The 22,347-nt window shown below is 36.7% G+C and overlaps 2 protein-coding genes across 5 annotated transcripts in view; one reads left to right on the top strand and one right to left on the bottom strand.

Moving 5' to 3' along the window:
• Positions 1 to 16,361, top strand: part of LOC117394467 (dysbindin-like) — a 96,422-nt gene extending 80,061 nt beyond the window's left edge. The window contains exons 8-10 of the mRNA XM_033992798.3: positions 12,539 to 12,694; positions 13,727 to 13,870; positions 15,909 to 16,361. Of these exons, the coding sequence (XP_033848689.1) occupies positions 12,539 to 12,694; positions 13,727 to 13,870; positions 15,909 to 16,156 (548 nt within the window). The 3' untranslated portion in view covers positions 16,157 to 16,361. The remainder of the gene's footprint in view (positions 1 to 12,538; positions 12,695 to 13,726; positions 13,871 to 15,908) is intronic.
• Positions 16,362 to 17,880: 1,519 nt separating this feature from the next.
• Positions 17,881 to 22,347, bottom strand: part of LOC117394466 (protein Jumonji-like) — a 144,854-nt gene continuing 140,387 nt past the window's right edge. For all 4 annotated transcript variants that reach the window (XM_059012758.1, XM_033992797.3, XM_059012756.1 and 1 more), the window contains one exon: positions 17,881 to 19,826. In XM_059012758.1, coding sequence (XP_058868741.1) covers positions 19,662 to 19,826 — 165 coding nt within the window. In that variant the 3' untranslated portion in view covers positions 17,881 to 19,661. The remainder of the gene's footprint in view (positions 19,827 to 22,347) is intronic.

Here is a 22,347-nt window from a genome sequence, read left to right as displayed (position 1 = left end):
GTAAATCTAAAACAGCCTTCACCACTCCGTTTGGTCTTTTTCACTTTAATGTCATGCCCTTTGGACTTAAGAATGCTGCAGCAACATTTCAACGGTTAATGGAGCAAGTTCTGGGAAGTTTAAAGGGACAAGTGTGTTTTGTTTACATAGATGACATTATCATCTATTTGCCAAATAAAGACCAACATGTGAAGGATTTGGAGGCAGTGCTATCCATGACTACCCTGTGCCATCTAACCTCAAGGAACTACAGAGGTTTTTAGGACTTGCAGGGTGGTATCATAAATTTATTCCCCGATTTGCGGACATTGTTGCACCTCTTAATAATCTCAAGAAAAAGGGGATAGAATGGAATTGGTCGGATGAGTGTCAAAAGAGCATGGATAAACTGAAATCCGTTTTACAGTCTTCACCAGTTCTTGCCCATCCAGACCTCACCATGCCATTTAGAATATACACTGATGCCAGTAATGTAGGGCTTGGGGCTGTGCTGGTCCAAGGGGACGCTGACGTACTTACAGTAGAGATCCATGCATTTATGTTTATGTACTGTATTCCCTGTCTGTTTTCAAGCTATGTGTTAGTCCCTCCCTGCTGTATTCCGCCATTGCTTGTTTACCTTTTGTGTGTGTGTTCCTGTACCATAGACAATATTTCCAGCTGCACTGGCTTTTACAAATTTGTTGTACTAATTCAAATTTAAAAGAAAATGTATCAAACAGTGCTGCATGCATTAATTAAAGCAAAAAAATAAAAATAAATGTGTTTTCTTAATCAGAACCACACATATACTTTACAAGTGTACCACTGCATTGCACTGACATGTAGAACAAGTTACAGTATGTTATGTATTAAAGTCATTCAATGTGCTCCATTCAAACAATGTTTCCTACAATGGGCCATAAACACGTTCCTGCTCTATCAGCTCATTTTTCATTCGACATATTGAAGTTTGTCTTTGCTTCGTCTCCAGTCATGTACTGTTTTTTCAGCACTGCGATGCATTTCGGCAAATTCAACAACGTGCAATTTCAAACCTGTTGTGTAGCATTTTCCTGTTTTGTCACGGTCCTACTTTATCCAGTGTAATCAAGCCCTTGGCTCTCGGGTTCGTTGTGCACGAGTTATTTGACCCAACACATGAATTTCTTTTTCAGCGTGTACTTTTATTCACACAAAAAAATAAACAAACAAAACAAAAACTTAACTCCAACCGGGAGTGCTAAACTAAGCTGGGTTTTTTTTTTTTTTTTTTTCTTTCTGATTAATCCTAACCTTACACTACTTGACGTCTAAGCTGTTTTCCAGTCACACACAATCCAATACAGGTCTCCACAGTATCTTTGCTGATTCCGACCAGACAGATCTCCACACGGCTGTATGCAGCCTTCACCACAGCAGCCCTCATTACGGGGTTTCCCCTGCCTTTATGCAGGGCCCCATTAAAACAATTTGGAGCCAGGTGCTTCGCCTGACTCCTCCCCCTATTCTGCCACACCAGTCTCAAAAAGCACTGCAGTTACAACAAACTCAAACTTGATAAATTTACTCAGCTTTCTAACCAATAGCTGTTTGCTATGGATCCCAGGGGTGGGTTTAGTCTGAATGTTGACAAATCAATGGCTCGGGAGGGTGGGAATAAGGAAATTCATAGAATTTGACACCTAGTGTTAACAGTGGTAAAGCAGTATAATTGTGATGTTTTTAGATGTGAGAGTTAAAACGCTTACATTTAACATGCAAAGTGACTTAGGGTATTGAGAGTAACAAATTAAAACTTTTAATTAGAACAGTGGTTTTGTGTTAGAGCGTGAAAAGATAATCGGGTTGTTGACAGTTAAGTTTGTGTGAGCCGTAATAACCGTAGCTGTACTAATCCCATTGTGGCGCTGGTACAGTAGATTAATATAAGACACACTGACGCATACATCGCTCCGGTGTATTAGTCGCTCCCCCCATTTAAGGGCCCGCAAAAATGCCTAGAAAATCGACAACGGTTTTTACGGTAGCTAGCTCTGGCTACCACTTTATATCACCAGCAAAAACCACAAAAGAAAATGGGTTTAGCCTTACAAAATGGACCCGATCTGGTCTTAATTTTTTTATTTGTTTTAAAGTCGTACATTTTTCTTTTGCCTTTCAGAAAAAAAATTCGAACAATTTTATTTGGATGTAGGTTTGAGAATGAAGCCCAATGTTAAAAAAGAAGATCTTTCCTAATTGTTGTAATCTTGGGGTATGTAGAGGCTGCATATCATACTTCATGTGGTAAATGTGGTAAACATGAAACAACAACTTCGGAATCTGAAAAATGACTTGCAGCATACAGCAGCTCAGAGTAGAAAGTGGTGCATAACTGTCTGAAGAGTTGTGGCAATCCAGAATTTCATAGCCAACAAAAATATTGCATGTGTTTTTTTGTTTCAACCCCTAACCGTGATCAATATTTAAGACTAATTTATTCTGTGTGGTCTTGGAGACGTACAGTGCCAGTGTGTACACATCTTTTAGTCAGCCTGGACTTTCTACAGCACACCAAGGACAAGGGCTTCACTGAGCACAACACAAGTTAGCTTAACCCTTTCATGTCTGTACATGGCGACCTCATATGGGAACAGATACAAAAACATGCTTCTCGTCTTTATCTGGGGACATATGGAAGACGCAAATGCATGATAGGTTCATATGAGGATGCAACTTTTCCCCTTATGGAAAAAAAAAATGAAAAAATGTTCAATGAAAAATATATTTATTATCTGCTTTTTTCAGCTATTTTCAGTATTTCATGCATGAAAGTGTTATAATACTCCAAATCAGGAAGCTTAGTTTTAAAGGTGTACTTCAGCAGCATGTAACACATATACGGAACGTGATAAGCAAAAAAAAATTTTTTTAAAAGCGCCATGCTTCCTGCCATGTATATAAGTGTGCTCTTCCTGCATCTGCGAAACAGGGAGGTGCATACTGTAGGTCAGAGAAGAGGCTTGGTGTAAACTGTTAGTTCCAGGGCAAGACAGAGACAACCACCACAGAGTTTGTTAAAGCTGAATTAATAGATACGAATGCAAGTAAGTGATTCAATCTACCTTTTGGTATTTACCCACTGTTGTGTGGGCAGAATAGTGTTCAGTTCTGGTTGTTAACAGTGTAGCATGTTTACAGTTGACTGCCACTTTCTAATTTTAGTTCAGTGTGAAAACTGTTTAGAAAAAGGAAGATGCTGTTTGTGTGTCTGGTCACAGTCTTGGAACAACTATTAATACATTTATTTTAGTTCAGAGAAGGAAAAGGGAGCATTTTGAAAACATGAACAGATGCAAGATTATAGAGGACAATAATTGAATTGGAATACAAAATACAGTATAGCAGTTTATTTAGCCTTGAAGCTGAATTTTCATAGCATGTTTTTGTAGATTTCCAGTAAAAACCTGTAGCACTTTATTTAAACCTTGCAGATATGGAACACGTGAGCTTGCAAAGTGAAGTTAATTATTTTGTTGTATTCTTCTTCTCAGTTTTAAAACAAATCCAGTCTTTAAAATTACATGATTTGCTGAAATATTCACTCTGGCATCTGTAAATAGCAAAGACTACATGTGTGGACTTAAATTATTGCTTTTTGAATGGCAAGTACCAAGGAAGTAGACTTCTTGAATAAAGTACTATTTGCTTTAATTCAATGAAAATAGCACCACCTCAGGCTTCAGCTGATGTCAAGTTGCACTTTATTGAAATTATTATTTATTATTTGTTTATTTAGCAGACGCCTTTATCCAAGGCGACTTAGAGACTAGGGTGTGTGAACTATGCATCAGCTGCAGCGTCACTTACAACTACGTCTCACCCGAAAGACAGAGCACAAGGAGATTAAGTGCCTTCCTCAGGGTCACACAATGAGTCAGTGGCTGAGGTGGGATTTGAACCGGGGACCTCCTGGTTACAAGCCTGTTTCTTTGACCACTGGGCCACACAGCCTCCATTTGTAATAAAATAATTTGACACTTTCTGCTTTTGATAATAATCCCTAACTACACCTGTGGTTCACCAACAGAGCTGGAATTACTTCACTGTAGAGTTTTGTGTAAACATGTTTTTGTTTGTTTTGTATGCACAACTACTGTAAGATTGAAAGATATTTTTCCTTGACCTCATCTTACCCTAGTCATGATTTTATTCGCTTAACTATTCTGTCATCATAAATATTCTTTTAAATTTGTATTGTGATTTAAGTAGTTTAGATGCATGTTACAAATGGTGTAAACATGATTCTGATGTGTGCTTGTGGTTTCCCAGCAGTTGGTAGGATATTTGGGGGAGGGGAGGCTGCATAGACAGCTGTGTGTGCTCATAGGGGACGGCTCAGGATGAAAGGAAGCTGGACCTATTGTATACACTTCTAACAGAACAGGAGTCAAGCATGTTGCAACTGTATTAGCAAGCTGAATTATAAGGCCCAGGTGTTTGGTTGTTTATTTAATATTTTAGGACGTAAGCAACATTTGAGATTTGATCAGATTTGATCTTCCCATTAAGTTCCTTGGTGCAATTACAACATTTGCTGTGCACTCTGGCTGTAAATAAAAACAGTAAATAATGTAAGTATATAATGTAAGTAAAGAAAAAATATATACATCATCCTTAATATTTACATTAGAACCAATTTTTCTACCAATATCATCACAGGTGAACCCAAGCTCCAATGAATGTAACATTTACACAAACTTCCTCCATGTCTCCAGGTTTTGAGCAGGTATTTGAGTTGATTGTCAAAAATATTTCTTGCTAGTATAATCTTGACTATTAGTATCAAGAATCCTATGCAAAACAATACAGCAATTTCTTTTAGAACAAACTGATCTTATCAGGAAATAGAACTGTGGTTTAATGCCACCTGGTTTTATGATCTCTGTGTCTCTAATGTAAATTGATGCTGTTGTGTTTATGTATCCTTGGCTTGTTTACTGAAACTGTCTGAACTAGGTGTTAACTAAACCACATATACAGTTTGTTTTGCATGCACATTTATATTGATCCTTGGTAGAGGTTGGTGAAGTCTTTCAAAGGGTTGTAATGTTCTGAAAGTACAGTATACAGCTATTGCCAAAAGTTTTGCATCACCTAGAATTTTAGGATTGAAACTTAATACAAATAAAATACATATGAACATAATTTAGATATTGTATTTATCATACAAAGAAACTACAAAATGATATTGCAAACGTCTGCTGGAAGCCATAATAGTAGTACAGTATTTCATGTTAGATTTCAAAACGTCACAAACTAAAGTGGTTAATATGTTAATGTAACATTATTCAGCAGGTTTCATTCAGCCTTGTCAAATGTCTTTTAAGGCTGTTAAGGGTTTCATTTCGTCATTACTATATACCAGAGGTGACCAAACCGTGGCTCGCAAGCCGCATACGTCTCTTTTTCAGTTCAAGTGAAAAAAAGACCATAGTGTTACATTTATAGTTTAATACACTATAGATCTACAGTACAATACAAATTACACAGAAACTGTGTAGACTCTGCAATGTTCTATCCGTTGTTCTTGTGTATTTTGCTGTCAAGAGATAGCCTAACAACTACTGTACTGCACAACAATGCTAGTATTTAAAATGTCTTGCTCGCAAACGTTTCATGTTTTATAGTATGTGTTTTGCGGCTCTCAACCATATGGAAATTTTGGTATGCGGCTCGTAGGGTCAGGAAGTTTGGCCACCCCTGCTATATACTGTATATGTGATTTGCCATTGGAGACACAGGTGTTTCAAGTGTTCAATTCAATTTCAAAGAAATTTTTCTAAGAACAGTTTAGCATCATATGCTGTACTTTTCCCTCTTTTAAAACCACACAGCTGTAAAAAGTTCAACTGTCGCTCACATTGCCTGGCTTTTTTTTGCATTTCCACTTAAAGCATTTTTTGTGCTTTCACTTCAGTGCTTTGCAAACCCACACTGTACCTAAAGCATAAGGGCTTTCTTGGAATATATCTGATGTAAAGTAGAACTTATGCATTATTTTACAGAAGTTGGGCAGCTGTAGCAAAACACATCTCTAGTAAAAAGTAAAAACATGCCTGTGGTATTCACAGGGTGGAGTCAACTTGCTTTTATTACTACTGAGAATCACATCCTCCAACATATATTGGTCTGTATTTCAACCTTTTATATGAAGATTTTTTTTAAAATAAGTAAGTAAAACACAATACCCAGTCAGGAAAAAATGTAGAGGTTGCATTAATTTCTTTTATTTCACATAATCGACTATTGGTATGACAATTTAAAACACATCTATCAGTGGTCACTCGATGCAGACTGTATACAGTCTACATTGAGTTGAAAAATCCCAAATGTATATAATATATTTATGTACAGTGCTGTATAAGCTTAGGCTGTATAAGTTCATCATACTGTAGTCCAGTGGTTTTCAACCCTGGTCCTGGGGACCCCATGTGTCTTCTGGTTTTCATTCCAACTGAGCTCTCAGTTACTTAACTTAACCCTTAATTGAACTAATAATTAGCTTAATTAGGCATTTTTAATTGTTGTCAGCTCTTAAACAGTTGGAGATTTCAACGTAACTATAAAATGTTATAAGTAACTTGAAATCTGCAACTTCTTAGAAGCTGAGAACAATTAAAAAGGCCTATGTAAGCTAATTATTAGTTAAATTAAGGGTTTCGTTAATTGAGAGCTCAGTAGGAATGAAAACCTCAAGACAAAATAGAAAATAGCCTGTATTGTATTGTATTGTATTGTATTGTATTGTATTGTATTGTATTAAAAGTGCAGGAAGTCCAGCACTTTGATAATAAATGCATGTGGGGCCTGTACAATATTCCTCTAGGGTTCCTTTAATAGGCTGTGCACGTGGGCTGGATGCCTGTATTGTGCCTTGCAGAGCTCAGAGGAGCTTGAAATCAAATCGGTTCTGGCATATTTATCTGCAAAGACAACAGGAGATATGCCTGAGAGCAGACCACTGTGATACAAGTCATTGTCAGACTCCCTTAGGACCATGCAAACCTTCAACTAATTCTAATATAAAAAAAGTTCTGCAGGTCACCAACCTAATATAGCAGTCAAAGTACCGTATTCCTTCGAATTTAAGACACTCGAATTTAAGATGTATTTTCTGCTAGATAGTGAGTATCAGTTATAGGTTTGTTGAGAAGCAGAGATTTGTTAGTCAGAGAACGGCAATTCAGCATTTAGCTACAGCACCCCTATGGCATGAAATAGTCTGGACAAGAGTATCCAGGATAGGATCGAGCATCAGATCAATAACCCAAATGTATCAGCTAAACGAAGAATAAAGACTAAGATTACATTTAATGAGGAGGTTCCAAGAATTATCAAAGTGTAAATGTTTCTGATCCATGATTGAATGTATGATGAGATTGTCTTTTAGAGTAGTGATATTTTTAAGGATGTGAAAATACCGCTGCATGTTTCTGCTCATCTTATATATAGATCTATATATATATATATCCTATTGAATTTTCTTATTCCGAAAGTGTGTTTGGCGAGTGGAGACCCTACTAAGCCACCAACACTGAGGTGAGTATGGCGACTTAGAGTGTGTCTTTGTTTTGAGAAACAAAATTGAACTGAGGCCAACAAACATAGTTTATCCCCCACTGTGGATATAGTGGAGGCATCCCAAATGATCCTGTTGTGATTTTAATTTTTTTATACATTTTTATTGGACCAACTTTAGTGACATAAAATCCAATTGTGATGAAACTCACACCATTCTAACTTCGTGGATACAATAATACCAAACAATGGAGTCTCTGCACCATGTTACTATGCAGAAAGACATTTACCAAAAAAACACTGTACCAGTGCGTTAATATAAAAATCTTAGAATGCATTCACAGAGGAAGGGAGCAAAGCCCACAAGGCTTCATAAAGAAGTCAGTGAGGTGTGTAGAGTTTCCTTCTTGTTTGAAGAACAGAATTTGGGTTAGGCAGTGAAGGATGTGGTTTGTACTACAGTATTTGTACTGTATAAGTAGGTCCACAGTATGTTACTGTAATTTAGTTTTAAGCTTAAAGGTTTCAAGCTCAGCTATTGTCTTTTACCTGATACAGTATTTGCCTATTAAAAGCAGATGTCTATTAAATGTGCTTTAGCCTAAAGCTTCACGATACAAAGATTAGACAGATGTAGGCACACAAAGAGCAAAGAGTGTCAGCTTTACATATTTGCTCAACATTTTCCTGACTGCATTTTCTTTTTGTTTTGAAAAATAAGTGTGCATCTTCCTTTTTAAACAGAAGTATAAAAGCAAGAAGCCAAATTTGTAGAATCAACCGTATTTGTTTAGAGCAGAGTCTTATCTGTGTGCTCAATCTACAAAAATAATGTGATCTCTTGTAACAATTGTAAGTCGCCCTGGATAAGGGCGTCTGCTGAGAAATAAATAATAATAATAATACATATTTCTTTCTCTGTGCACAACTGTAATGCAAACACACACACACTTGCATGTAAAGGAGCGACACGAAATAGAATCAACGTAGTTCTTATACTGCCAGGGCATAGATGACATTAATTTGGAGTACGTGAACCAGAGCAAGGCTCTGTCAACTGTAGCTTTGTCACTATAATACACTAAGCTACAGCAATAGGAATTACAGCATTTCCTGTTAGCATGAGGAGTATACAAAGTAGCTGTTTTCATCAGGGTCCATTTTACAGGGGCCATTAAAAAAAAAATTATAAATAAAATTCATTATGCAGTGCCATTTGTTGCTTGGTTACACACTGGCAACACTCTGAGTAAAAGATGAACCCTGTTTATAAATGTGTGCATCTGGATCAGCATGGACTGCTGGCTGTTGTGATTGTTCTCAAGTGGCCAATCCAGCCTGTCTCAGATCTCAGAAATACTCTTCACCTTGGGAAAGCTTGATTGGTAGCTGTGAATGTATGCAGCAGCTCCTCCTTGGAAGACAGATAATAACTAGCAGGCTATGAAATCCAGATTTAAAAGGGTGTTGTGCGAGTTATGAATTTGCCTGGGAGCTAAATGTCCTTATGGAAACAAAAAACTGGAAGTCCATACATGCCCCTAAATAAATACTGAAATAAATGCTGAAATATTCAGCCATGATGTTGGGCAATTGTTTAGAGATGCAGATGTAACTTTTTCAAATTCTCAGTTATATATATATACAGTGCCTTGCAAAAATATTCAGACCCCTGACCAATTCTCTCATATTACTGAATTACAAATGGTACATTGAAATTTCATTCTGTTTGATATTTTATTTTAAAACACTGAAACTCAAAATCAATTATTGTAAGGTGACATTGGTTTTATGTTGGGAAATATTTTTAAGAAAAATAATAAACTGAAAAATCTTGCTTGCATAAGTATTCAACCCCTGTGCTGTGGAAGCTCCCAGTTTACACCGATGAAAGAAATTGCCCTAACGAGGACACAATTACCTTACCATTGGCCTCCACCTGTGAACCATTAAAGTTGCTGTCATTTTCTGGATAAAAACCCCACAGTTGAAGGATCATTGGTCAGGCTGTGAATCTGAAGGAAAATGAAGACCAAAGAGCATTCTACAGAAGTTAGAGATAAAGTAATACAAATGCATAGATTAGGGAAAGGGTACAAAATAATATCCAAGTGTTTGGATATCCCAGTGAGCACAGTTGGATCAATAATCAGGAAATGGAAGCTGCATCACACCACCCAGGCACTGCCAAGAAAAGGCTGTCCCTCAAAACTCAGCGCTCAAACAAGAAGGAGACTTGTGAGAGAAGCCACAGAGAGGCCAACAATCACTTTGAAGGAGCTACAGAGTTCAGTGGCTGGGAGTGGAGTAATGGTGCACCAGTCAACCATATCAAGAGCTCTGCATAACACTGGCCTGTCTGGGAGGGTGGCAAGAAAGAAGCCGTTACTCAAAAAGTACCATCTGAAAGCATGTCTGGAGTTTGCCAGAAAGCATGAGAGTGACCCAGCTGCGATGTGGGAAAAGGTTTTGTGGTCAGATGAGACCAAGATGGAGCTTTTTGGCCAAAACTCAAAGCGCTATGTGTGGCGCAAACCTAACACTGCCCATGTCTCAAGACACACCATCCCTACAGTGAAGTATGGTGGTGGCAGCATCATGCTGTGGGGATGCTTCTCATCAGCAGGAACTGGGCATCTTGTTAAAACTGAAGGAAGAATGGATGGAGCAAAATACAGGGAAATACTGCAAGAGAACCTGCTTCAGTCTGCTAAAAAAACTGCATCTTGGGAGGAAATTCACCTTTCAGCAGGACAATGATCCCAAGCACAAGGCCAAAGCAACATTGGAGTGGCTCAAGAACAAAAAGGTGAATGTCCTACAGTGGCCCAGTCAAAGTCCTGATCTCAATCCCATTGAGAATTTGTGGCACTATTTGAAAATTGCGGTCCACAAGCGTCATCCAACCAACCTGAACATCCTGGAGCAAATCTGCCAAGAAGAATGGACCAAAATCACTCCGACACTGTGTGCAAAGCTGGTACATACTTACCCCAAAAGACTTAAAGCTGTTATTGCAGCGAAAGGTGGCTCTACCAAATATTAATGTGTGGGGGTTGAATACTTATGCAAGCAAGATTTTTCAGTTTTTTATTTTTCTTAAAAATATTTCCCAACATAAAACCAATGTCACCTTACAATAATTGATTTTGAGTTTCAGTCTTTTAAAATAAAATATCAAACAGAACGAAATTTCAATGTATCATTTGTAATTCAGTAATATGAGAGAATTGGTCAGGGGTCTGAATACTTTTGCAAGGCACTGTGTGTGTGTGTGTGTGTGTGTGTATACATACATACATACATAAGATTAATTTCCTGCTGATTTCTATAGGTTATGGAGATCAGTGACTTAAAATTCCCTGAATGAAATTCACAAAAACCTTGCTGAGACTAATGGTTCTTATTCAGATATATACAACATGCACTGTATTATACAAGCATGGGCTCACATTTCCCTCATTGCACAGTGAGGCACCTCTCTACTGCCTCCACCATTGTATGAATTGGCACTTAGGAGAAATTCAACACAATGTCTGCCAAGAAAATGTGAATAAAGGCTGTAAGAGCTTGCTGTAACACACACAGGGTAACACTGACAGATTTTTCTTCAAAACATTAATCCTTTCTTCCTCTACTACAGCAGAAGCATTTACATGTCTCGGAACTGGAAGCCAAGCCCTAATTTTGTATAATATATATATATACTGCTATGCATATTCTTACGCAAACATATATAACATATATATATATATATATATATATATATATATATATATATGTTTGCGTAAGAATATGCATAGCAGTTTTGCTACACAGCTTTAGTTTGCATGTTATGTACTTTGTTGGCCCCTGGCGTCTCAGTGGTAAGTTGTGAATATACACTGCATGTGGTAGCTTGAGAATGCCGGGACAGCTAATTGCAACTTGCCCGGGAATTGGCAGAAACACGTGAGCAATAAGTCTAGGTTTTCAATAAAAAATACAAATAAAAAAAGGACAGTTGAATCACTGACTTGCAATGCGTGTTTGTGACCAGTAAATAAGCAACTGGATTCATGATCTTCAGGAACAATGAGACTGAGAGAAATGCAGACAATAAACAGCTGCAAGAGGGATCTCTGTGGTAACACAACCACTGTCTTGGTATAGTAATAGATAAGGCTGTTTTTTGGTTTGGTCTTATTGTAAGCAATGACACATATTTTATAATAACCTATGCTGTATTGCATTCTTTGTTTGTTTGTAAGTTGTTTCCTGTACAGATTTGTCCACTTTTAACCAACATTTTTTGAATGATCAAAAACAATGGTAACCAAGGAAATGGGGCTGCCAGTAAAGGCTATTATTAACCTGCTAAACAGGGTAGGACTTATTAAATTACCCCTAACACATAAATTGCAGACCGAAGCAGATATTGAAATATTCAAAAATATTTATTTTTATGATTATTTTTTTTAAATCAAAGAAAATGTAATGACATTGAAATATGTTTTTGGTCTTCTCATTTTGAAAGCGTGTGATCCTAGTAAAACTAATTTAAAATAATTACCTGAAACGGGTTCTGTCCTGCATGAAGTTCAATATAAATGTTTGTCATGTGCTAAAACTTTTTAAAACTTGAATTCTCATCTAATTAGTGCCTAATTCAATAAAGCAGAGAACTTTCCAGTATTCTCAGGGTGCAGCAGTAGAAAATGATAAAATGAAAATAAAAAAGATCCTGCTTCCTGTTTTTTTGTTTTTTTTTGTTGTTGTTTGCTCTCTAACTTCCTATACAAGAGGATAAAAATGAAAGGAAAGGACCCCTTCTGAGTGCTGCGCCACAACACTGCTGGTAGACTTTCCTGTGTGTGAAATCAATCACTTCATCAGTCACTGATTAGAATATTTCTGAAAAAAATACAATGAAATGAACATTAATATATTATGCCGAGTGGAACTGATTTAATATGAGCAAACCCTTTAAATTCCTCCCTCTTCTTGTGTATGACAGCTGAGCTGGATGCAGAGCATGCTCAGAAGGTGTTTGACATGGAACATACTCAACAGATGAAGCTGAAAGAACGGCAGAAGTTTTTTGAAGAGGCTTTTCAGCAAGATATGGAGCAGTATTTATCCACCGGGTACCTACAGATAGCAGAGAGACGAGGTGAGTTTTAGTCTATAATACAGAAACTGGCTGTGCTCGTTGAAGAAAATAGTCAGTTTTAAAACACTGTCAGTTCTGGTGTTACCCAAAAGATTAGGAATCGGCACACCATGTGATTTGATCCAGATCACCACTTCATTCAGCCTGACTAGCCTACATCTGGATAGATTTGAAATAGCAGCAAGTAATAGTATATGATTTCACAAGTTAGCGCTGATTTTGAATTACTTGATGTTACCATAGATGAGGTACCATAGTGCAAGTTTAGTGCTACTCAAGCTTTGTGAAACAAGCTTCTAAAAAGCTGCTACTGTATAATTTTGTCCTGGCTTCTTTAATACATTATCAATACATGTGCTAAAGTAGTAACTACACCAGTCAAAACCCATCCAGTGTCCATTTTTTATGATCGTCTTGGCCAGCGCTGTAAATACCATTATTTTTAAAAATACTAGTCATAAGCAGAACCGTGTCGGAGCCTACTGAAGATATACCTTATTTTTTTGACTGTAACAGACATTATTATAGGGCTTCCCTTTTGCTTTTATGTGTGACTCGTTGGCCAGTAACTTTCTAATTATTCAATCTTGAACTGCAAACTGGTTTATTTATTGTAATAACCAGATCTGTTCACAAGCTGTTGGTAAATTTGTGGATATCTGTTCATAAGCAGTAGGCCTACTTGTGAGATCCAAATGCAAAAACCAGCTCAGCCACAAGGACTGTGTACATGACACTGGGGAACAGTCACTTCAGCTCTTTGGTTCTCACTTGTCATAGACAGGACGAGACGGTAACAACTAGGAGTAAATAATATAAAAAAAGTTTATCAGCCAGTATCATTTCCACTGTTTGTGCAGTTGAACTTATAATTTCTATTACACTTTCTTCCTAGTTCAAGTCTTTCATTGTATAACACTACAGAACCATCTAGGTCTGCTCCTGGCCCCAAGTAAGCGTGAGTGAATCATGCTTCTAGATTGAAAACTAAATCATTCTGTCATTTTCTTTCTTTCTTTCTTTCTCAAACAGAGCCAATAGGCAGTATGTCGTCTATGGAGGTGAATGTAGACATGCTGGAGCAGATGGACCTCATGGACATGTCTGACCAGGAGGCACTAGACGTCTTTCTAAACTCAGGGGGAGAAGACAATAGTGTGGCCTCACCAATGCTGGGTATGGACCCATTTTGCTACTAGATGGCAGTAGAGCACTTGGGCACTGGACTACTGACAGTATGTTGCAGCCTGAAATCTTTAACTGTTTCACTGCAAATAAAGAGATCTGCTCACCAAGTACCTGTAGTTACCACCTTATGCTTTTTCAGTGGTCAGAATGATCACTTAATGTGGAAACGTGTTTGTTAGTGTTTCGTTTTATAGATATAAGGTCTGGAGTGTGACCTAACTAGATTTTTAACATGCAATTATCAAGGTTTCAAAAAATATTTTCTTACTTTATCATAACAAAACAACACTGTCATAAGTCCCTTATCGTTTTGCTGTTGATCACTTAGTTTTCCTTTTCGGGTGTCCTGCCGTAAAGGCCTCTAGACAACGGACGCGATGCGACAAAATGAATAGAGCCTATACTTCAATACACGTGGTCCAGCAGGGTGCAGTCTCCAGAATGACGGAGGAAACAAGTACCCAGAGCTTTATGACAAAGGTCATCACAATTATAAAGATACAGATTTGAAAGACAGTATATGGGAGTCCATTTTGAAGGAACTGGATAAGCCTGGTATGTATAATTTATTGCCATACGTGTTGAAATACCATCAGAGAAGACTCTCATAATTTCCACATCATGTTGATGAATATGTAGCAGTCTTGATCATAGTTTTGTCAATAGCAATTTTTAATAGTTGTATAGATCTGGCAGTTTTCAAACCTGTCGCATCGCCTCTGTGTCCCTTCTGGTGTATGGTGTATGGCGAAAGTATCTTATCGCCCAGTGAAAAATGGCATCGCGTCTGGTGTGTGGAGGACTTTAGTTAATATGACCCCCTCCTGACCTGAAGTAGTTACTTGGCCTGGGACACATGTATCAATGGCTCAGAAGTGGTCCTATCAGCTGTAATAATGCTTTACCTGAGTTGTCTGGAAATAATGTGGTGTCTGGGAAATTCTGAAGAAACATTTCATGGCAGACCAGACAGACTTTTGTTGTGGTGTGCACACTTGTGGATTTTAGAATTGTAAATCTTTTATAAACAATACATTATTTTATTGATAAGATACTATATTCCATGCATATTTATAAACCTGTATACACCTGATCTATCGCCAATGCGCGTACTACATTTGACTACATTTGTTCAGTGATAGGCACAAAGTGTTTTCTGTATGTTGTGTTATGTGACACCCTGAAATAGTAAGAATGGCATACAAACTGAATGCTGAAGTGCAATATTGAAATTCGGCATTATTTAGGGAACCACCTGTCTCGCTTTTTTTTTTTTTTTTTGTAATATGTGTTCATCTTGCTATGGGTATACAGTAAATCAAGGTGACATAACGAATATTTTCATTAAACAAACAGCTGCAATGTGTTTTTACAATGCATGTTACATAATTATAGTCTACATTTCAATATACTGCATCTAGTGACAGCACAGTAAAGGAAGGCTTTATTACCTTTTGAGAGATAGTGTGATGCTCTCCAGTAGTGTTAATGATGCTATGGCAGCACCTTTCTTTTTCCTTTTCTTTTAATCAAATTCCAACTAAAGTTTTACTACTTAGGAAAGCATCATAGTATGTCAAACAGCACATGGTGAATTTAATCAGCTGCTTTGAATTTTCATCAAATCTACTCCAAACTTTATCTCTTTTAAATTGTATTTGGGTATAATTTAATAAACTTAATTATTTTTTTACCTAGATTGACTGTAGTACAATATAAGGGTCCTCACAGGTTTAAAGTACAGTCAACACTGAAGTGGTATTGTCAAACAGTTGTCACTGTAGACAGGTGAAATATGTAGGTTATAAAATGAAGACAATGCATATTGCTCTTTATAGACAGGTGGCAAGAGAGAAAAAGCAGCACATGTGCAGTATTAAAAAAGACACTTTTACAGTTTGAACATTTAATGATTTCAGCACTGGGTAATTTTACAGGACTTCCCAAGGAAAACATTAAAAATACAGTCAACCTTTTTCAATTAATCACAGCAGTGTTTTTGATGCAGCCTTTCTGCTTTGCCCAGGGCCGGAGACGGAGGCGTACCCCACAGAGATCTCCCTCCAGGTACCAAGCCAGGCCGAGCTGAGACACAAACTGTCCTCACTGTCCTCCACATGCACAGATTCAGCCAGCCAGGAGGCCAGCGAAGCGGGGAGCGATTCCCCCATCATCCAGTCCGACGAGGAGGAAGTACAAGCAGACAACACACTGGCCATACAGGAGAACATCCTGGTCAAAGAGAACTCTGACAGTGACACCCAGACTGCTTAAAACAATATTAGACATTTTCTCATTTTTTTTTTTTTTTTAAACTTTCATGAAATGTTATTGAAAGGAAACTACGGTTCCTTTGGTTTACCTGATTGGTCTGGTTTTTTCTCTGAATATGTATTGTATCTAACAAGCTTCAGTACTGTACTGAAGCACAAAGTCAAACCCTTTGCTAGAACAATAAAATCATATTAGATTATTATTATTTTTTTTTTTTAAAGAATCATTTATACTTGTGCATCACTGCTTTAGCCATTTGCCACTGTGCATTTTTCTGTCTGCTAAAAAATAATGCAAACAATTTAATTGAGACTACAGGAAGGTTAACCATGTTAAATTAGAAAGCAAACAAAAGCTAAATGCGTTGAACAGGGTTATTATAAAGCATTTTAAAAGGCTGCATTTGTCTGTTTATAAAGTTGTATCAAGGTTGATAGTAAACCCCAGGCTTAGGAAAAAATTCTCTCTTTATATTGTATTATTTGTACCTCTTGACCTACCCATTTATATAGAATCATCAGATAGAAATCACATTGTTTAAATAATTATAATATGCCCATCCTGGAATTAAAAAAAAAAAAAAGAGAGAGATCTTAGGATTTAAATTTAATGATATAAAACTGCTACTGTATTTAGATTTGCTACTCCTTAGATTGAATATATCTTGTTCATTTCAGTAAATACCCAGTGTGCAGTTACACTTAAATGGGTTATAACCAAGGCTTCTTGCCTCTCAAAGCAAAGCAACATTGTGAAAAGCACCTTACTTCTTTAATCTTTGTTTATTTTAAATTTAGTTATAGCCAACTGTTCCTGCCACAGTGCATTTGTGAACTTCCTGTCTTACAATTAATAGGGCCACACCTAGTGCCCCTTGGACACCATTTGGGGGCAGGTGGAATTATTATTACTACCACCACCACCCTAACACCAGAAGTAAACTTACTGTGGCAGAATAAATAGGCTTCAATATACAAATAAAAGGATTTGGAAAGTTTGAAAAACAGACCCTGATTAACACTATTCTTAGAATACCTTACCTGAAGTATAGGCAGTCCAGGATGAGTGCGGATCAGGGTCTGTGCAACCAGCCATTAGGGATGTGAGTGTTCTTAATGATACCGAGATGAAAGAAAATGTTTTAAAAGCACTACATTATTTTAACCAACCATATAAAAAACACAAACACCCCAAGAACACCTGTAAAACACTGGAGGCATAATAAATTTGATACCAGCAAAAACAATTGCACCAGTTTATTTTTCTAAGAAACAGGTAGGCCTGAAATAGCATCACTTAACAGTTTTGATTTTCAAAAAATCTGTCACCTAAATATAGTTAGCGAGGAACCAAGTAATACAGAACAATAAAGCTCTGGAGACCGAATTGGGATGGAGAACATCAAATACTGTCTCTGGGACAAGGAGGACCAACCAACACCATCAGCAGCAGTGTTTTCTTCCTTTTTTCAGTAAATACCCACGATTGCAAATGTGTATTAAATAAAGCGTCAAGTTAGACTGTTTTCTATTCAATACATTAGGAAATAACAGTTCAACAATATTGTGCCTCTTAATTCACAGTTGTTGCTGTACATGCTGAACTTGCACGAAAAAAACAAACATTTTTTTTGTATATTTGCAAGACAGTGAAAATAAGAATCCCTTTCAATATACAAGACACTTTAATCCCCCCACAAGTGAGACACAGGAGTTGTAAAGAAGTGACAGTGAATTGTCCAGAAGTTTTTATTAAACCTTAAAAATACAAACGTAAAAAGTAAAAAACTGGCAATAACCAACATGAATCTTTCCACTTGGAAGGAAAGGCAGGTGAGCAGCACTAATAAATTAAATGTCAGGACTGTAAGCAGTAAGAGGTTTACTGTAGAAAGGGGAAAAACACATTGTAAGGCCATAAAAACTCGACAAACACATTTTTGAAAACACTTAACTCAGTTATGTTTTCATTAAATACTCCTAAAACAGTTCAGTCTTCTGCAAGGACGACAACCAACAAACTGGATTATAGGATTTCTTGGCAGTAACCACTGGCAAGCTCAGTGCAACACGGGTAGCTACTACATTGTTGAATTTTCAGTAATGAAAAGATAAAATCGTTGGTGAACATCTTTCCCTTTTCTTTATAAAAAAAAAAAAACACTCTAAAAGGGGCAACAGCTACTCTGTATTTATTCAGTGATATAAGCAGCACTTATTTATAAATGTTACAAGAGAAACCCTGTAAGCATAAAACTCAGACGGATGAAGAAACTGAAATGTAAGGCTTTTCTTCATCTGGTTTCTTTGCTCTTCTCCCCCACCCCCTTCCCCTCCCCTAAAAAAGGCTCAAGTATTTAAAGAAATTTACAGGCGTATGTACAAAAGTGTTTTTATACATATGGAAAAAGTGAAAAAACACAAGAGAAACATGATAGAAATCTGGATTTTCACATTTCACACCCTTTTCTAGTGGCTCTATTTGTGAAGTTACATCAGACCAAAAAAAACCAAAAAAAACCCCAAAAAACATGAAATAGTTAATGCTTATCGAGTTGAATACAGATGAAATAATGACAATGGAATGTTAATACAATTGCACATCTAGAACAAAGAAGCACCAACAGCTTCTGTCTTGTTTGAGAATGCCATTACAAGGCATTCTTTTTTGATAAAATAACCAACAAGCACCAAAACATTTGTATGGATTTCCTATTAAATCAGGCACAGTTTTCATATGTAATGACGCTTAAAACAGGAAGAAAGCCACTTTCTTGTTTTTTACTCTTCTTCAGATGCACAGCAATGAACAGGAGAGAATGCACTGGCCATTTAGCTGGCATCTGACTTTTATTGGTCTTGTAAATTAAGTCTATTATTGTAAGCTGCCAGGGACTTCTCCCCACTCTCTCATACCTTCCTACCTCAACTAAATTAAAATAAAAATACAAAAAAAATAAATAAAAAATAAATCAGCCAAGCAAAGCAGTTTCTTTCAAGTTTTACTTCCAAACCTCTCCCCACAAAAAACTGCTTGCATGACAAACTAAAAAAACACAGCACTCTAACTTCATCCTATTCAAATTAGGGTTCTTAAAATAGCTCACTTTTTTCACAGTTACAAAAATCCCAAACAAAAGGCTTATGCAGTCAAAGGGGCTGAAGAGGGGGTGGGGGTGGGGGTGGGGGTGAGGGGAGGGGGTGGGGAGAAAAGAAAGTCAGCCCTTCGACCTGCTTTTAAAACAGTGAAGGTACTGCATTTTAAAATAAAACCTGTGACTGCAGTTTGGGTTTAATATCTATATCTATATATATATATATATATATATATATATAAATCGTCCTAAAAATGTAACCCAACAATTTAATGCTAAAACAAAATACTTCTCTAAAAACAGAACAAAATTCTCTTTAGAGCTAGTGCAAAGACAGCTTGCATTCTAGAGCAAGTTCTCCAAACTATTATACAAAAAAAAAAAAAAAAAGGAATACAACAGTTGGCATCCTTATGAGGAACTTGACGGAAGCCTGGAGAGCGGCACGTTGATGGTTGCTCGTTTCCTGGGTCCTCGCTTCAGTGGGGTCTTGCTGGGTGTGATGCACTTTCCGCTGTCGCCGTTTTTTGCTGTCACCTTTCCAGAGACCTGATTCACCAAGCTGTTGATTTGTTCCTGGATGAAGATGAGAAAATAGTACATTAACAATGTAGAATAATTAGCATTACAACAGTGATATTAAATTATTATTATTTATTTCTTAGCAGACGTCCTTATCCAGGGCGACTTACAATTGTTACAAGATATCACATTATACATTATTTCACATTATACAGATATCACATTATTTTCACATACAATTACCCATTTATACAGTTGGGTTTTTACTGGAGCAATCTCGGTAAAGTACCTTGCTCAAGGGTACAACAGCAGTGTCCCCTACTGGGGATTGAACCCACAACCCTCCGGTCAAGAGTCCAGAGCCCTAACCACTACTCCACACTGCTGCCCTTGCAACAGGTTGATTAATGCAGAAGGTTTATCTGGAGATCTGAAAGACCATTTGTAAAAGTCAACCATCAAAAAGTCAATGAGTCAGAGATTGGTAACTTCCACAACTAGTACAGTGTACTTTTTGGTTTTAAAGAAAACAACTCAAAAAGGATAAGATGTTATTTTGCCTACAAAATGACAGCTAAAATATAAATATTTATATATTTAATATAATGTTGGTTTTCCCTTTAAATGGAGCTACTTAAAGAAATGAAGTAGCCTATTGACACTTTTTTAGTGATTTCCTACTTTGCATCCATTTTTTTTTATGTGAGCGCCAACTTTAAATGTTAATGTTTATCATTTCTCATAATGCTACACATACTGAAGGCTGAAGTTCTCCAAAGAAAATGCTCACATTATACAATATAATTGCCTTAAATTGACCTGGAGTATTACATTGATTAAGACATTAATAAAGCATTAGCAGTAAAGTTTGGATAGTCATTAATATAAAAAGATCACTGAAAAACAATTAAATGAAGCAGTAGGAAAATAAATTATTGAAAGTGCAGGATGGGCACGGAAATGGAGACACCCTGCAATGACTCCCTCGGGGGGGAATTTGTGCTACTAAATAATGGATAAGGACAGCTCTATGTATTTATTGGCAAGGCATCTTTAACCCCAGCGCTCCAGATAAGGTTTTTGGTCATTGAGTAATTTACTCTCCAATTTAGACACAGAGTAAAATCATGCTGCTACATTGTACACATTGCAATGCAAAAATAATACCTTTATTGTAAATTTAAACAATTATTTTCACACATTCTCTTTTACCGTAGCCTACTTGGTACACAATTAATACAAAATAGATCATGTTGACACGTTACTAGGGGTGAGACGATTCATCGTGTATCGATGCGTCGTGATACTTTACAACACGATACGATACACCTTTGTGTATCGCGACACAAGCTTGAAATGAGTAGCTAATATGCCACATTTATTAAACTGTAAATCATGAAAGAAAAGGTCTTTGTGTTTTTGAACATAAACTCCACTTGATCCTAGACATATCCCATTGTGCAATGAGCCGGCCAGACGCTTCCAGAATTTAAGGGGGAGTAGAGGAAAGAATGTTGTTTTCTGTATTCCATTGCTAGCAAGCAGGGAATACGAGAAGGGTATTACTGCGGCCTGGAGCTGCAGTCTCGTAGCGGCCGTCTTATAGCGGAAGTTATTGTTTCTTTCCGCAACAGACTTAGCAGAGTGGGCTTCCATCTAAGCCCCGCCCCTTCTGTCCGATCCTTCTTTTTATTATCCCTGAGAGGAATCAGGAAGCGAGCAGTGTCTAAAAACTTACTGCTATGGCTAATTTTACTAAAGTTACTAGTTTTTGTATTCAAATGCTATATATTTATTTGTCTCCTTTTGTGAGAGCATTTTATTTCATATAAATAGATAGCTGTATGTTTTTTCTTTTTCATTTTACCAGTTTTAATGTATTGCTCTCCTTTTAATGTTTCCTTAATTCAGGCTATAATAATTTTGAAGTGTATGTGACTCGACTATTTATTATAGATGACAAAACATACCGCATTTTCACATTTCTTATGAGTTTTATTTTATATTTGTTCACCTTTCAGTGCCCCGTAATAATATGCTTAAACTTCGATTTGGTTGAATATGTTACTTTCTTTAAAGGAATGTGTTAATCCTGATGAAAATTACTTATTTAATACTAATTATCATTCATTTAAATCTAATACCATAATTAAAATGATTTCTAACCACATTTTAAAACAGCACAGTATAGAATAGTATACAAAATAAAATTATATACTCAACCTTAACTTAAAAAATGCAAATACCCGGTGATAAAATGTATGGTATAATACTTCTACAAAATAAAAGTCTTACAATCTATTGAGTTAAGTAAAATTAACATAACTTAATGCTGATATTTAGATTTTTCTAAAGAAACACATGAACAAACTTTGTACTTTAATAGTTATCAAACACATTGCTTAGTATTTTTTTCCTTCCTCAGAAATGTGGTATGGAGATTTGGTTAATGAAGTTAAATCTGATATCCCAGAAACTCTAGCTGACATACTGCTTTGTCTTTAAACTCAATCAAGTGCTATACTACTTAGTGGTAAATACAGAGAATTGATTTTCAACTGAATCTGTGTATAGA

The sequence above is a fragment of the Acipenser ruthenus genome, chromosome 3 (genome assembly GCF_902713425.1).
Source record: "Acipenser ruthenus chromosome 3, fAciRut3.2 maternal haplotype, whole genome shotgun sequence".
NCBI lineage: Eukaryota > Metazoa > Chordata > Actinopteri > Acipenseriformes > Acipenseridae > Acipenser > Acipenser ruthenus.
The sequence above is the reverse complement of the archived record's forward strand: the minus strand, read 5'-3'. Positions and strand labels throughout refer to the sequence as shown.